The following is a 13,400-nucleotide window of genomic DNA, read 5'->3' as shown; positions in this document are numbered from 1 at the left end:
GGATTAAATATATCTCAGTTATAAGGAAGCTGTTTAAATATTCAGCCAATGTTGAGTGGGCAAAAGATGTCTTTATAATAAATTAAAGAGAGGGAAAAAGAACTCTTTCCCTCACCCTATAAATATTTCCTGAGTGCCTACTATGTACAGACATAGGAGGCCGCATCAGCAAACAAAACAGACAAAATCCCTGCAGAACATCAAAGCAGGGAAGATGAAGACCAACAGGGAACGGAAGTGACATTTAAGATAGAGTGGGTCAGGAAAGGCCAGCGTGATAGGGGGATGTTCGAGCAGAGGCCTGAAGGAAATGAAAGAGCAACCATGTAGGTAAGAGGGAAAAACATTCCAGGCAAAGACCAGAGCAGGTGCAAAGGCTCTGTGGCAGGTACTGCCACCACACTGAGGAGCAGCCAGGGGGCTGGAGTTGAGGAAGCCTAAGGAGGGGGAGGCGGTACAGGAGGTGATGGCGTGGGGGGGACCAGACCACATCGGGCCTTGTGGGTCATAGGGTGGCCTCAATAATGAATTTATCCTGAAGGAAATGGAAAGCTACCGCAGGGTAGAAAACAAAGCAGAATGACCTGATCCGACTTAGGCTCTAGAAGGACCTTCCATGTTCAAGAGAAATAAGGAAATCACACTAATCACATGACATGACTTTTTAAAACCGAAACTGACACACACAGTTTATTTTATAACATACAGTTTTAAACAAAATAATCTGTTTAATAGCTCCCTCGACAAAGGTAAAACTCATCTCAGTTTTTTTTTGTTTTTTTGTTTTTTTAAGTGACTGCAAACACATGGCTCCCCAGGGCTCTACTTCATGGTAAAGGAACAGCAATAACTACATATAATAAGATTACAAAGAAAACAAATGCACATATAATAAAATTAAAATAAAACAAGTACTTCTAATTACAGAAGTATATGTGATCTTGTATGTCTCTGGGTTGTTACTTAATTGGCACTTAGAGGAGACTCTGGCTGCTGAGGATGTTCCAAGACACAGCTCCCCTTCCAGTGGTCTAAAATCCAACTGATAAATGAAGCAAACCCTGATGTTAAAGAAGGAAAGAAGTGAACGAGGAAGAAATCTCACCAAGCAAGGCATCACCACTTGTCAGAGACAGGACCCTGCCTCCTCTATTGTGGTTGAGACTGAGATGAGAAACAGAACATTCTGAGAGGCTGACAGAGGGCGAGGAGAGGGGCATTCCCATTGGAAAGCAGTGGCCAGCAAGCATTTTACAAGCAACGGATGTGCCAGGTGGTAATAAGGAAGACCCAGCTAAGAGATTAGGAAGGCTCCTGAGGGCGCCTGGGTGGCTCAGTTGGTTGAGCGGCTGCCTTCGGCTCAGGTCGTGATCCTGGAGTCCCTCGATCGAGTCCCGCATCGGGCTCCCTGCTCGGCAGGGAGTCTGCTTCTCCCTCCGACCCTCCCCCCTCTCATGCTCTATCTCATTCTCTCTCTCAAATAAATAAATAAAATCTTTAAAAATAAAAAAATTTAAAAAATTTAAAAAAAAAAAAGGAAGGCTCCTGAAAAGGAAAACAACTAAGTTTTCCCATGACATTGGACATCTCCACCTTGTCCCAAGGCCCCTTCTGAAGCCTGGGCTCTGAAGTCCCCTGAGAAGGAATCTTACCCAGTGAGTGACTTCTGAACTCTGGGGGTCTCATCGGCAAAGTGGTCAAGATACAAGGCGCTGTGCGGGGCGCAGAGCAGACACTCCGGTGTTCATTTCCTTTCCTTCCATTACCCCCAATCCTGAGACGAACGTTATTTTCTTACTTGTTCTTTATGGCCTCAAAGGCCAACAATTACTGATAGAAATGAAGGTGCAAAGTGGGGAAAATGTACGACATACTTCCCTTAAAGCAGAAGGCCAAAGAGAGGAGAGCCTTACCTGACATAGAGAGAGATGGGCACCATGGTATTTAGAATAATGATGTAGCCCCAGAAATTTAGGAATCCACGGTAGGAGGGTGTATAGTCTTCTCCATCATAGAGGTACCAAGAATAATTGCCAACTTGAGCTTCCCAGTAAGCATGGCCAATGGCAAGACCCGCAGAAACCAGGATGAGAACAACAAAGATCTAGAAGACATGAAACATTTAAGTGTATTTGGAAGACAGATTGCCAACTCCCAGAATGTCATAGATGCTAACTAACCTTACTCAATACTTTGCATGTTAATGATAATTTAGTAGTCTGTAAAAACAACACACTTAAAGGAAAAACGGCACCATCAGGATGCTTTGAAAGCCTATTGAGTTCTATCATTGACTGATCTATCCTACATAACACATCTAGGTACAGTTTTGTCCCCAAAGCTATAGTTTGAAAGAGAAAGTGGTGTCTTACATTCAAATCTTTAAACATCCTCATATTACAGGGCATTCGATCCATGGCTTTTAGTTTGAATAATATTGTACTGTTTGGGGAAGGTATCTCAGCATGAAATAATATCAAACAATGCTGACTTGGGATGCTTATAGAAAATAGTTGATGGAAATAAGTTTTATTTTTTGATTTTTTTTTTTTTTTTGGAAATAAGTTTTAAAAGAGAAGTTAAGGGAATTTTACCCAGATTTGGGTAATTATTCCTGAAGATTTAATTATCACTTCAAGTTTAAGATCACTTAAAAAGTGGCACAGTAAGTATATCCTGTTAGGAAAATTATGAGGATACACTTAGGGGATGAAAAGTCCACTGTCCTCGTAGTATTTGGATATTTATGGGTAGGAATACAATTTCCAAGGACATATTTAAATTTCTGGACACAGATTCCAAAAGTGCTATATCTCAAAACCACTACGGCACAAAGAACTCATTGTGAATACTTTGGCCGTAACCAGGACAATGACATGGAAGACGCACTTGAAAAGTTCAAAGTTTTCACGAAATGTGGTATCAGAGAAAAACGAATTGTTTCTTAAATTAGTATATTACTTTTATATGACTTTAAATATGTATATGTAAAGTACTGTAAGTTTTAGAAGTCCCTAAAAGTTTATGTATTCAAATTAAACTAAATACTTGGGCAAAAACGAATTCTCATTGGGAAATCAGAGGACTGCCTAATATTTGGGGCCAGGCCTGAGATGCTATCCTCAAACGACTTGCTTGGAAGGTTGGACTTTGGCTGGCATCTGGGAACTTAGATTTTGGAAGGGTTTCCTTATTCCTTATTCCCTGATAAGAATGGCTCTTTGTGCCTGTTTGTGTAAAACAATATGGCTTATGCCAACCACCTGCATTCCTTCAGGGAATCTGGAATTTTAGTACGTGCCTGGCAGATGGTGCCTATGTGACCAGATCCCAATAAAAGCCCAGGCACAGAGTCTCCAAGGAGCTTCCCTGGTATGGACAACATTTCACATGGGCTGTCACAAATTGTTGCTCAGGGAATTAAGTGTGTCTTGCCGTGTGACCCTCCTGGGAGAGGACTCTTGGAAACTGGCACCTGGCTCCCTCCAGACTCTGCCTCATGGGCCTTTTGCCTTTGCTGATCTTGTTTTGTAATAACTTACAGTAAGTCATAGCTATGACGGCAACTAGATGCTCTATTCTATGAGTCCTCCTAGTGAATCACCAAACCTGGGGGTGGTCTCGTGGACCCCTCAACACACCTTTTATTTAGCCTTGCCTTTTATGTAGACTTATACAGCATATGTCAGGGGGAAAAGTTTGCTTTTAAGAGAACTACCTCTTGGGGAAACTAACAGCAGTAAAATCAACCCTACATTGACTCTAGGAGCCCAGTCCCACGAACTTATCTTGGGATCCCTGGTTTTCCAACTGGTCACTCTAGTTAACAAAATACTCAAGCACTCAGAGGCCCCTACAACTGGAATTTCCATTCTCAAAAGGATTCTCCTATTAGAGGTATGGCATTTCTGAGAAAAAGTAGGAGAGTCCTCTCTCTCCCATCCAGCCTTGGGACACCGCACGTGTTCTTCTACTTGGCTTGCAGAGGTAAGATTTCTCTGCACAAGAAAAGCATACAACAACATTACAGCAAAAGACAGCAGTCTAGCCTCTTATCTACTGAAATAGAAAATAAGTACCGTATAAACCATGTAGTTCATCAAGTAATCAATTTTAGTTCTTTTAAATCTGGTTTTCCCACTATTCTTCATTATTTTAGTGTCAGCACCTAAAAGTGGAAAATTCAATACGATCAATAGTTGGGAAAATCAATTCACGGTCATGTCAATAAAATTACTTTTCCTTTGGTTTTGATGGAGAATGAACAGAAGAGCAATCCCTTCCTTTAAATCTTAAAAGCACATATCAGATCAATTTCCCAAGAAACTCTGAAATTACCTGCAAAAATGACCAATCCATGGCAGAAATCCGTGTTCCTAATTACACAGCCACGTAACAAAATTTTATCTGCATCCAGAGGAAACCTTGTGTTTCTCCAAAACAGTGTTCCTGCAAACTTATCTAGCCGATTATTGGGTTCTTCACATTCAATAAAACCTTTAGAAAAATATGACTCACATAAGTACTCACATACGAAAGATTTTCTGGTTTTAATTAATTGGGACTGAGTTGAGCAACAAATTTAAAACAAAGTAAGACATATTTGCACAAACCATCAAACGTTGTCAGTGAATTTTCTCTTTGGAGATACTGGTGTGTGATTTCAAGTGCCATTTTGAACTTTAGATTGGTTTCTCTAAAGGGAGAGGAAAAGAAAATTAAATGAATAAAATTTGGAGCTCGAAAAGGAATATAAGAAAAACTGTACAAGGTAACATTAGGTATACCTGGAAACAAAGGCTAGATCATTAGCTTTTCTGATTTTCAAACTCGGTTTGCCTTGGAACTTTGGGTTTAGTGAGGTTATTTCCTGAACTATAGAAAAACTTCTGACTTGGGAAATGTTGGTCCCCTTCGCTGTTTGTTTTAAGTGGGCCGATATGGTTGGGACAGAGGCATCTACAAGCTTCCTGTCCTCCTTCTTACTAATTTAGCTTTCGCCACCAGCCTAGACTATCAGACTGCTATTTAAAAACTTAGCTCCGAGGGCTGTCTGGGTGGTTCAGTCGGCTGAGCATCGGACTCTTGACGATCTCAGGGTCATGGGATCGAGACCTGCATTGGGCTCCGTATTCAGCGCAGAGTCTGCTTGAGATTCTCTCTCTCCTCTGACCCTTCCCCCTCCCCTTGCTTGTGCTCTCTCTAAAAGATACAAATAGGGGCGCCTGGGTGGCTCAGTCGTTAAGCGTCTGCCTTCGGCTCAGGTCATGATCCCAGGGTCCTGGGATCGAGTCCCACATGGGGCTCTCTGCTCCGCAGGAAGCCTGCTTCTCCCTCTCCCACTCCCCCTGCTTGTGTTCCCTCTCTTGCTGTCTCTCTCTCTGTCAAATAAATAAGTAAAATCTTTAAAAAAAAAAAAAATTTTTTTTTAACTTAGCTTCTAATATTTAATCGCACTAAGATGATTCTACAAGACATATTTGCTACAGAAAGTGTTTGGACTCTGTCAACCTACTATTTTCCAGATCCCATATCTTTGAAAGATAATTCTACCTAGGAAAGGAGGTGGGAACCTTACCCCCCAGTACGTGGCATTTCCCACCCACAGAGCAAGGAAGGCGCATGTTCTGGAAAAAGAAGAGTCAGGCTGGGCATTTGGGCGCTGAATGGCAATACCGCCTTTACAGGCCGGACGTCCTTTTGTGGGCTCCACGAATACTGACTCTGGGGTTCCCCTATATTCAGATGCTGACCTGTGGCCCTCCACCTTCCCGTTCAGTTTGTTCTGACAGGGCATGTTGGGATTTGCTCCCTTTGGAAAGCTTTAGAGCCTCTCACTCATGGGAATAATGGCCGTTTTATAGGTAAGACTGAGCAACTGACTAATTCATAGTGCAAAGACAGCCCTAGTTTGCCTGAGATGATTTCAGCTCCCCGCAAAGATTAAATGAGCTAATACATAATGCTAACGCAACATAGCAGGCACTCAATAAATGCATTCAAAACGGGTCAAAAGCAGAACATTCTTCTAAGTGGTAGTGTTGTGACCAGAGCCAACAAAGGGAAAATCCAAAATTGCCTATTGACAAGTACTTTAAAAATCTGGTTTTTTTCTGAAATAGCTTACATTGACAGTCATTCGTATGTGTCTGGACACCGCTCAGCTGCTTACAAAGGGCTCAGGCATTGACCCTTTTACCTTCCCTCAAAGTTGGGGGGGAGGGCAGGTTTGAGAGCCCCCCTTTACAGATGGAATTGGAAAAAAGAGACATTGGTCCGCTAGGGACACTGCTGGACAGCCAGCAAGTGCTGGAGGCAGGGCCAGATCTCAGGGCTCCTTTTCATGATGCAAGTTTCAACGGAATGAATGTGCCCTCAAAGGTCAGTCTTAAAACAGGCCTGGCGAACACGCGCTTACCCGTCCAGTTCAGCTGTTTCGACGTAGCAGAGGCTGTTGGGCTCAGAGCTGGACAGCAGGAGGACGTCAGCCTGTTCAAAACAAAACGCACCGATAACACAGAGATCCCCAAGGCGAAGCTGAGCACCAGAGCAGCTGGGAGGATCAGGGATGAGGATGCAGGGCTTATTCGCTTACCGGAATAAAATCATTTTTTTTCAGACGAATGACATCTCCAACTTGAATCTCTTTCCACTTGGCAACCTTGAATCTAAATATTAAAAATAATAACAGTTTATTGGCTTTTTCAAAGTTACTGGCAAAAGATTTGGAATTATTCTTTCTAGAAACCAATGATTCTGGGGAAAACGTGAATTTCACAGAGAAAAGGGTTCCTAAAAGTTCAGCCACTGAATGATGAAACCACATTAAGAGGTCACGGGAATCACAGTCTCCTCTAAAGGAAGCAGTGGTGATGGGGACCATTTTGATGTGTTCTTTCCTATGTCACGATACCCGGCATCTCCTTTGTTTTTGCTCTTGTCCTGTACTCCTACCTCTCCTGTTCTCTGTCCTCTGGGTTATCCACCACCTGCTCAGGATGCAGGTGGTCCCGGGGCCGGAATGCATTCTGGCTCCCACACGGGCCCCCTGGAATCCTCTTGGAACTTTAGAACGTGCCTCCTCCCTATTGTGTAAATTACCTTTCCAAGGAGTGCGTTGCGCTTTCATAAGTCTAATATGGACATTGATAAAATGCAAAATTAAATAAGAAGAGGACTATTTTCAGTCTTAAATTTCATAGGAAATAACCATTTAAATGTCTAAGAAATCAGGGTGCCTGGGTGGCTCAGTCATTAAGCGTCTGCCCTTGGCTCAGGTCATGATCCCAGGGTCCTGGGATCGAGCCCGCATTGGGCTTTCTGCTCCACGGGAAGCCTGCTTCTCCCTCTCCCACTGCCCCCTGCTTGTGTTCCTGCTCTCGCTCTCTGTCAAATAAATAAAATCTTTAAAAAACATAAAAAATATATTAAAAAGTCTAACAAATCAACATCTTTTTTAAACATCTTTTAAAACACAGTAGTCTCTTTTAAAGATGTTCACATATAGAAAAGGTATCCCTAATAGATATTGTGAATCTATCACAACTAATAAGCTTAATTTTTTTGGAGGCAGAAATCCAATCACCATGTGTGTCCTCCCATTAATTCATGGATAAAAGAGACCTGGAGTTGAAAATATATATATTTTTCAATTTAAAATACATTCTAAATATATGCCTATATACCAGTTTCACCAATTTATTAGAATTTAACACACAATTCTTAATCTTAGGATTAAAAAAAACTTGGCTCATCTTTCAATAAAGGAAATGGTGGTTTACATGTCCGTATCTGCAAAACTGTAAATTACAATTTGCATATGAGTGTCAAATTATAAACGAACAAGAACCTTCTTTCACAGCTCTCTGGGGATATGAGAGGCAATTCTGTTTGAACCCTTCCACTGCAACATGTAGTTTCCCCTTGGGAGGTCGCACTGCCCTCCCTACAAGGTCCGAGTCCCCACACAGGCTTAACCCTCCTCCAGGAGGGCTGGGGCCACAGCCCTATCAGATACGCACCCTGACCCCCAAATCTAAGGCCACTCAGAGCTACTCTTTACCAGTGGAGTTAACCAGGCTGTGGCCTCTTGCCAGGGTAATGCGGGCTGGCTGTGAATCTTACCACTCTCCATGACAGTGATTCTAAGTGATTTGAAAGGTAACCTTCAGAACAGAATCCATTTATTTGGGAAGGAAAAAAAGCCATCCAAACAGACTGACATAGTCTGTATGTAAATTAGACACAGTGGAACTATGCCTATAAATCACCTTCTCTTTCTCAGGGTCGACACCTAAAAAAGTCTTTGAATTGGGCCTTCACACTATTTTTTTTTCTTTCTTTTTTAGTGAAGTGTAATTGATATATAATATCCTACAGTTTCAGGTGTACATCACCGTGATTTGGCATTGTCTTAGTCACTATTTTTAGCACCTGACTTTATGGTTCTGCCCCCAGGCGCTTGCTCAAAAAAAACAACTCTTTACTGGTCTGTGAGTTGGCACGTTGGTCACAGTTGACAATGTTTATTGAACATTTATGGAGCACTTTTGGTGTGTTGGAGGCTCTGATGGACCAAAAAAAACACACAAAAAACAAAAAACAAAGACCCAACCAAATACCATCAGGATAGTCTCCCTGAGAAGCTTGCAGTTCAGGACAGAAGATGAGACACCTACACCAATAATTCTAATAAAAGTCAGGCCATAATAAGAAAGAGGAAAGCAAAATGCTCTGAAAATGCAGTGAAGGGAGAAATCACTTGAGCTGGGGAATCAGGAAAGGGGTCAAGATGTTTGGGCGAAATCCTGAACACACAAGTTTGGGAACAGCAAAGATGGGAGCTCCAGGCTAAAGGAGTAAACAGTGTAAACAGTGCTGGGGCACCTGGGGGGCTCAGTAGGTTAAGGGTCTGCCTTCGGCTCAGGTCATGATCCCGGGGTCCTGGGATCGAATCCTACATCAGGCTCCTTGCTCAGCAGGGAGCCTGCTTCTCCCTTTGCCCCTCCCCCTGCTCCTCCCTCTGCCCCTCCCCCTGCTCATTCTCTCTCTCTCTCTAATAAATAATAAATAAAAGCTTTAATAAAATAAACACAACAGTGCTGATACTGTAGGGCCCAAAGGGCAAGCACCCGTCATCCAACTTGGCTATAGCCTCTGGGTCATGAGGAGAGGACCAAGTCTTAGTAAATGAACAGAGACCCTTACAGTGAAAAGGCTGTTGGGCTGACTGCCTTGTAAGTTCAGAAGAGTTGTCTCTAAGTATGTTTCTAGACATAGTCATCCACTCTATCCCTGTAACTAAGTGACAAACTAAGGAAGGCACAGTACCTGCCATCCTTAATGACTTCACACGTCCTATTATTGATTTCATTATCCATTTTATGGCGAGCCTTTAGAAGAGAGAAGGAGAAAGGTTATTTTAATCATCTCAAAATAGAAGGTATCGATTCCACTGCAGTGAGGAGAAAGTTGCACGAGCAATTCTTACCACGTCGTCCACCAGGTCTTTGATGGCCGTGATGCCCAGCACCACGAGCAAGGGAAACAGGGTGGTATACCATGCCAGGGTCGAGATTTGAGGGATTGCCTGCAAGAAATACAAGGAAGACTTATGTGCCCATGAAGGCATGGCTTCTGTAGGTTACTGCTAATTCCAACCTCCACCATCACCCAAGTCTACACCCTGCAAGCCTGCAGGAAAGGAAAGGCATGCAAGCCTCCAGCCAACCTTCTTCCTGCCGCCCTCTCTGGCTTCTGGCCTCCAGGAACAGACCCCAGAGGACATGCATATAGCAGGCTCTCCAGGGCTGGTGGCTCAGCCAGTGGTCCCTGAGGGTCTCAGGCTGGAGGTCAGGACAGCAGTAGGTAGTGGCTGCCTCCGAATGCTCATGACGGCGTTGGGCATCTTTGGGGGTCATCACTACTGGTCCGGCTGAGAAAGAGGCTGGCCTTGCAGGAGGCCTTGCCCCCCTTAAGACAGGCTTCAATTCGGAACAAAAGATTGGGAGGCAAGTTTAGTAAAGATCTCTCGTAATCATCCCATGGAGCATCAGGCCATATTGTGTAGTGGTTAAAATGACAGGCTTTGCAGAGAAGTTCCTGGATCCAAATCCTGTCCCGCTCTCCTACTCAGGGCTTTGGGATTTTGAGCAAGTTCCTATACCTCCCCAGGCCTCAGTTTCTCTGCAAAATTAGGAGGTTAGGATAGCCCTTGCATCACAGAGTACAAGAATTAAGTGACATAACAATGTAAGCAAGTGGCCGGCTAAGGCTATAACTATTATTCTAATTTAAATTGCTCCATCTTTAAGAGAAGATGATTGGGGATTGGTTGGAAGAGAGAAAGATCATTTGCCACATTATTATCAATGTGTGTAACTCCCCTTTTCCTTGCTAGAAGGAAGGTAGGGAAAAATAGCTCACTTATCATACAGCAGCACCTTCAAATTTTGGTGTTTGTCTCCACACGGGTCTGTTTCAAAGGTCCCTCCTGATAACAGGACCATTCTATACTATCAAGCCAGTAGATTTCATACCCTACCAAATCTGCTGGGTATCCGTTTCTCTCTCACGTTTCCTCACCACTTCCTGCACCCTCCATCCCCACCCGGACACACACACGCTCCCATTTCATGAAGCCTTCCCGAGCGAATCCCAGCAGACGAGACTGTTTTCCAAATCCAATGCTGAAAGTAAAGAATCTGATAAAACCAAGTGGCTATGCTGTCCTTTGTAGCCTGCACATCAGGGGCTAAAGGTCGATACTCTGGCAACTAGAGGGTGTAGAGTTCCTTTGATTATAACAACAGTTTCTAGACAGGTAAAATTAACACTCTCCAGATAAGTGAATCCTTTGCCACAATGGAGACAAAGACTCAGGAAAAGAACAGGCCTTTTGTCCATGTAAAACCAGTTCGCAAAAATACCTTACTGAGAATCATGACCCAAATATTAAAACAAATACATAATATTCTTGAGGAAATCAAGCTTCAGAAGAAAAAACAAAGCGCAAGCACACACAAAAATAGAATTTTAAGGTACAAATCATTTTACAAAGTGAAGGTTTTAATTGTATTCACTTCGGGAAAACCAGTTTTAACACTCATATCAGGACGAAATAGAATTTTTAAAAATATAGAGTTAAAATATCTCCATTTGCTTCCTTTCCCTGTTCACCGAACACTGTCATCCTGGTTCTGTATGAGGCACTATTCCCTTATGTGCAGAACCCTGATATTAATATAACGACTTTCAAGTTTATACATGTCCACAACCTCAGTGTTACTGAGTCGTCATAATTCAAAAGAGATTTAAGATATCAAAGGGCATTACCTGTAAGATAAGAAGGACCAGGAAATAGAAATTGGCTGCTCTCTTAAATTGCTCAAACAAATTCATCGGTAGAAAGGAAAACGCATTATACTTGTATGTTTTAATTGCATTATTCTGTTGGGAAAAAAAGAAAGAAAGAAAGAAAGAAAGTCATTCTACATAAGGTCACACATTTATCCCAGTGTAGACAACACCTGCAAAAATCCTTAAAGCCTGATGGCCTACGGTGACACAGGGACATTAGCCAGAAAGACACTGAGATTTCCTTTACGCATTTAATTCTAACCAGGCCTCCTTGACTCCTTGGAGGCTCAGTAACAAGTAACAAGAAGGAGACATTTCCCCCCAAAGGATCTCCGTGGCAAATCTGGCTGTGACCATGTGGATGTTGCTGGCAGATTCCTTGACTCCTCAGAGCCTCTTAGAAAATGGGGCAAAGGGAGACATCAGTGTGGACCACAAAGCTGGAGAAGGAACACTCTTTTCCTTGAGGGATGAAGGCTACCGTGTAAAGGAAAAGACACTGTTGTGTGTTGAACTGTGTGCCCCATAAGATACGCTCAGGTCCTAATCCTGGGACCCGTGACTGCCATCTTATTTGGGAATGGGGTCTTTGCAGATGGGATCAAGTTACAGAGACGTCACACTGGATTAAGGTGGGCCCTGATCCAATGACTGGTTGTTCTTAGAAGACGAGGACAGCTGGACACAGATGTGGAGATGCACAGGGAAAAGGCCATGTGAAGACAGAGCCAGATATTGGAGGGATGTGGCTACAAGCCAAGGAACGCCAAGGATTGTCAGCCACCTCCAGAAGCTGGGGGAGAAGCTTGGAACAGACCCTCCCGCAGGCCCCCCAGAAGGAACCAACCCTGCCAACACCTTGATTTTGGACTTCTGGCTCCCTAACTGTAAGAAAACGAACTTCTGTTGTCTTACACCGGCCCAGTTGTGTCCCTGTTACAGATGGCCTAGCCAACTAAAAGACACATTACGACACAAAAGCGAACACTTGACAGGTGTTACCGTATGTTAAAGGTAATAAGGATTTTTGAGGTGAAAGTATCTTCAAAGTCTCTAAATCTATCACAGGCAGAGAAAGGGGAGAGAAGTTATCAAGATCCTTTCAAATTCTTATTACCTTCAAACATAAGGCTTCTGTGACATTATTGTAAATTCTTACATAAAATGTTAAGAAGGCACCTGGGTGGCTCAGATGGTTAGGTGTCTGCCTTCAGCTCAGGGTCCCGGGATCGAGTCCCTCATCAGGCTCCCTGCTCAGCGGGGAGTCTACTTCTCCCTCTCTCCCTGCCTCTCCCCCTGCTTGTGCTCTCTCTCTCCTTCAAATGAATAAATAAAATCTTAAATAAATAAATAAATAAAACGTTAAGAGAGCTCTGTGCACACATAGGGAGAATTTCAATCTACATAATTTTGTTTTGGTCTGTGTCAAGCCACTCCTACTCACCTTTATGAAATGGAATGTGATGTATAAACATGATATTCTATAGAACAGACAATGATTATCAATGGCCTGGGCCAGGGATGATCTGGAAGGCAGGTGTCTCACAAAGCTGGTAAGCATAATGGCTACTGGAAAAAACTGGCTCTTAGTAAAGAGGATTTAGAAAGTCAAAATCAACTTACCGCATACTTGCTCTCCTTAATACAAAAGAACCTTGTTTTCATGAAATGAGGTTGTTCATGGAAGCTTCGATCATTTGCTTTGACTTGCCACGTACAATCTTTTAAAAAGAAAGAGAAAAAAGTCCATCAAGCGGAGAATTAGCATATGGTTATGGGCTGAATTGTGTCCTGAGTTCAGATGTTAAAGTCCGAACTCCCACTCTGTGCCTTGGAATATAACCTTTATATATTACACAGTGAGGTCATTACAGTCGCCCCCAACCCAATAGGACTGATGGCCTTCTAAAACAAAGTAAATCTGCACACAGAATGCACAGTGGAATGATGAGGTGAAGTCACAGGGAAAACCTGGCCACCTACATGCCAAGGGGCGAGGCCTAGGACAGTCCCTTCCTTCCCTTTCAGCCTCTGGAGGAACC

General features: G+C 43.1%; 1 protein-coding gene across 2 annotated transcripts in view; it reads right to left on the bottom strand.

Annotated features, from left to right (window-relative positions):
• The window catches only part of ATP8B1 (ATPase phospholipid transporting 8B1), a 134,627-nt gene that overhangs the window by 43,387 nt on the left and 77,840 nt on the right, over nt 1-13,400 (bottom strand). For both annotated transcript variants that reach the window (XM_045886640.3, XM_045886639.3), the window contains exons 3-12: nt 12,982-13,079; nt 11,335-11,448; nt 9,491-9,589; nt 9,331-9,392; nt 6,596-6,668; nt 6,419-6,489; nt 4,614-4,696; nt 4,339-4,497; nt 4,080-4,168; nt 1,914-2,104 (exon numbers count right to left, since the gene is read on the bottom strand). In XM_045886640.3, the coding sequence (XP_045742596.1) occupies nt 1,914-2,104; nt 4,080-4,168; nt 4,339-4,497; nt 4,614-4,696; nt 6,419-6,489; nt 6,596-6,668; nt 9,331-9,392; nt 9,491-9,589; nt 11,335-11,448; nt 12,982-13,079 (1,039 nt within the window). The remainder of the gene's footprint in view (nt 1-1,913; nt 2,105-4,079; nt 4,169-4,338; nt 4,498-4,613; nt 4,697-6,418; nt 6,490-6,595; nt 6,669-9,330; nt 9,393-9,490; nt 9,590-11,334; nt 11,449-12,981; nt 13,080-13,400) is intronic.

The sequence above is a fragment of the Mirounga angustirostris genome, unplaced genomic scaffold, assembly GCF_029215605.1.
Source record: "Mirounga angustirostris isolate CCGP_5_RB_7025 unplaced genomic scaffold, mMirAng1.0.hap1 SCAF_14, whole genome shotgun sequence".
In the NCBI taxonomy this organism is placed as follows: Eukaryota; Metazoa; Chordata; class Mammalia; order Carnivora; family Phocidae; genus Mirounga; species Mirounga angustirostris.
Note: the sequence above shows the minus strand (reverse complement) of the source record. Positions and strands in the feature narration are given on the sequence as shown.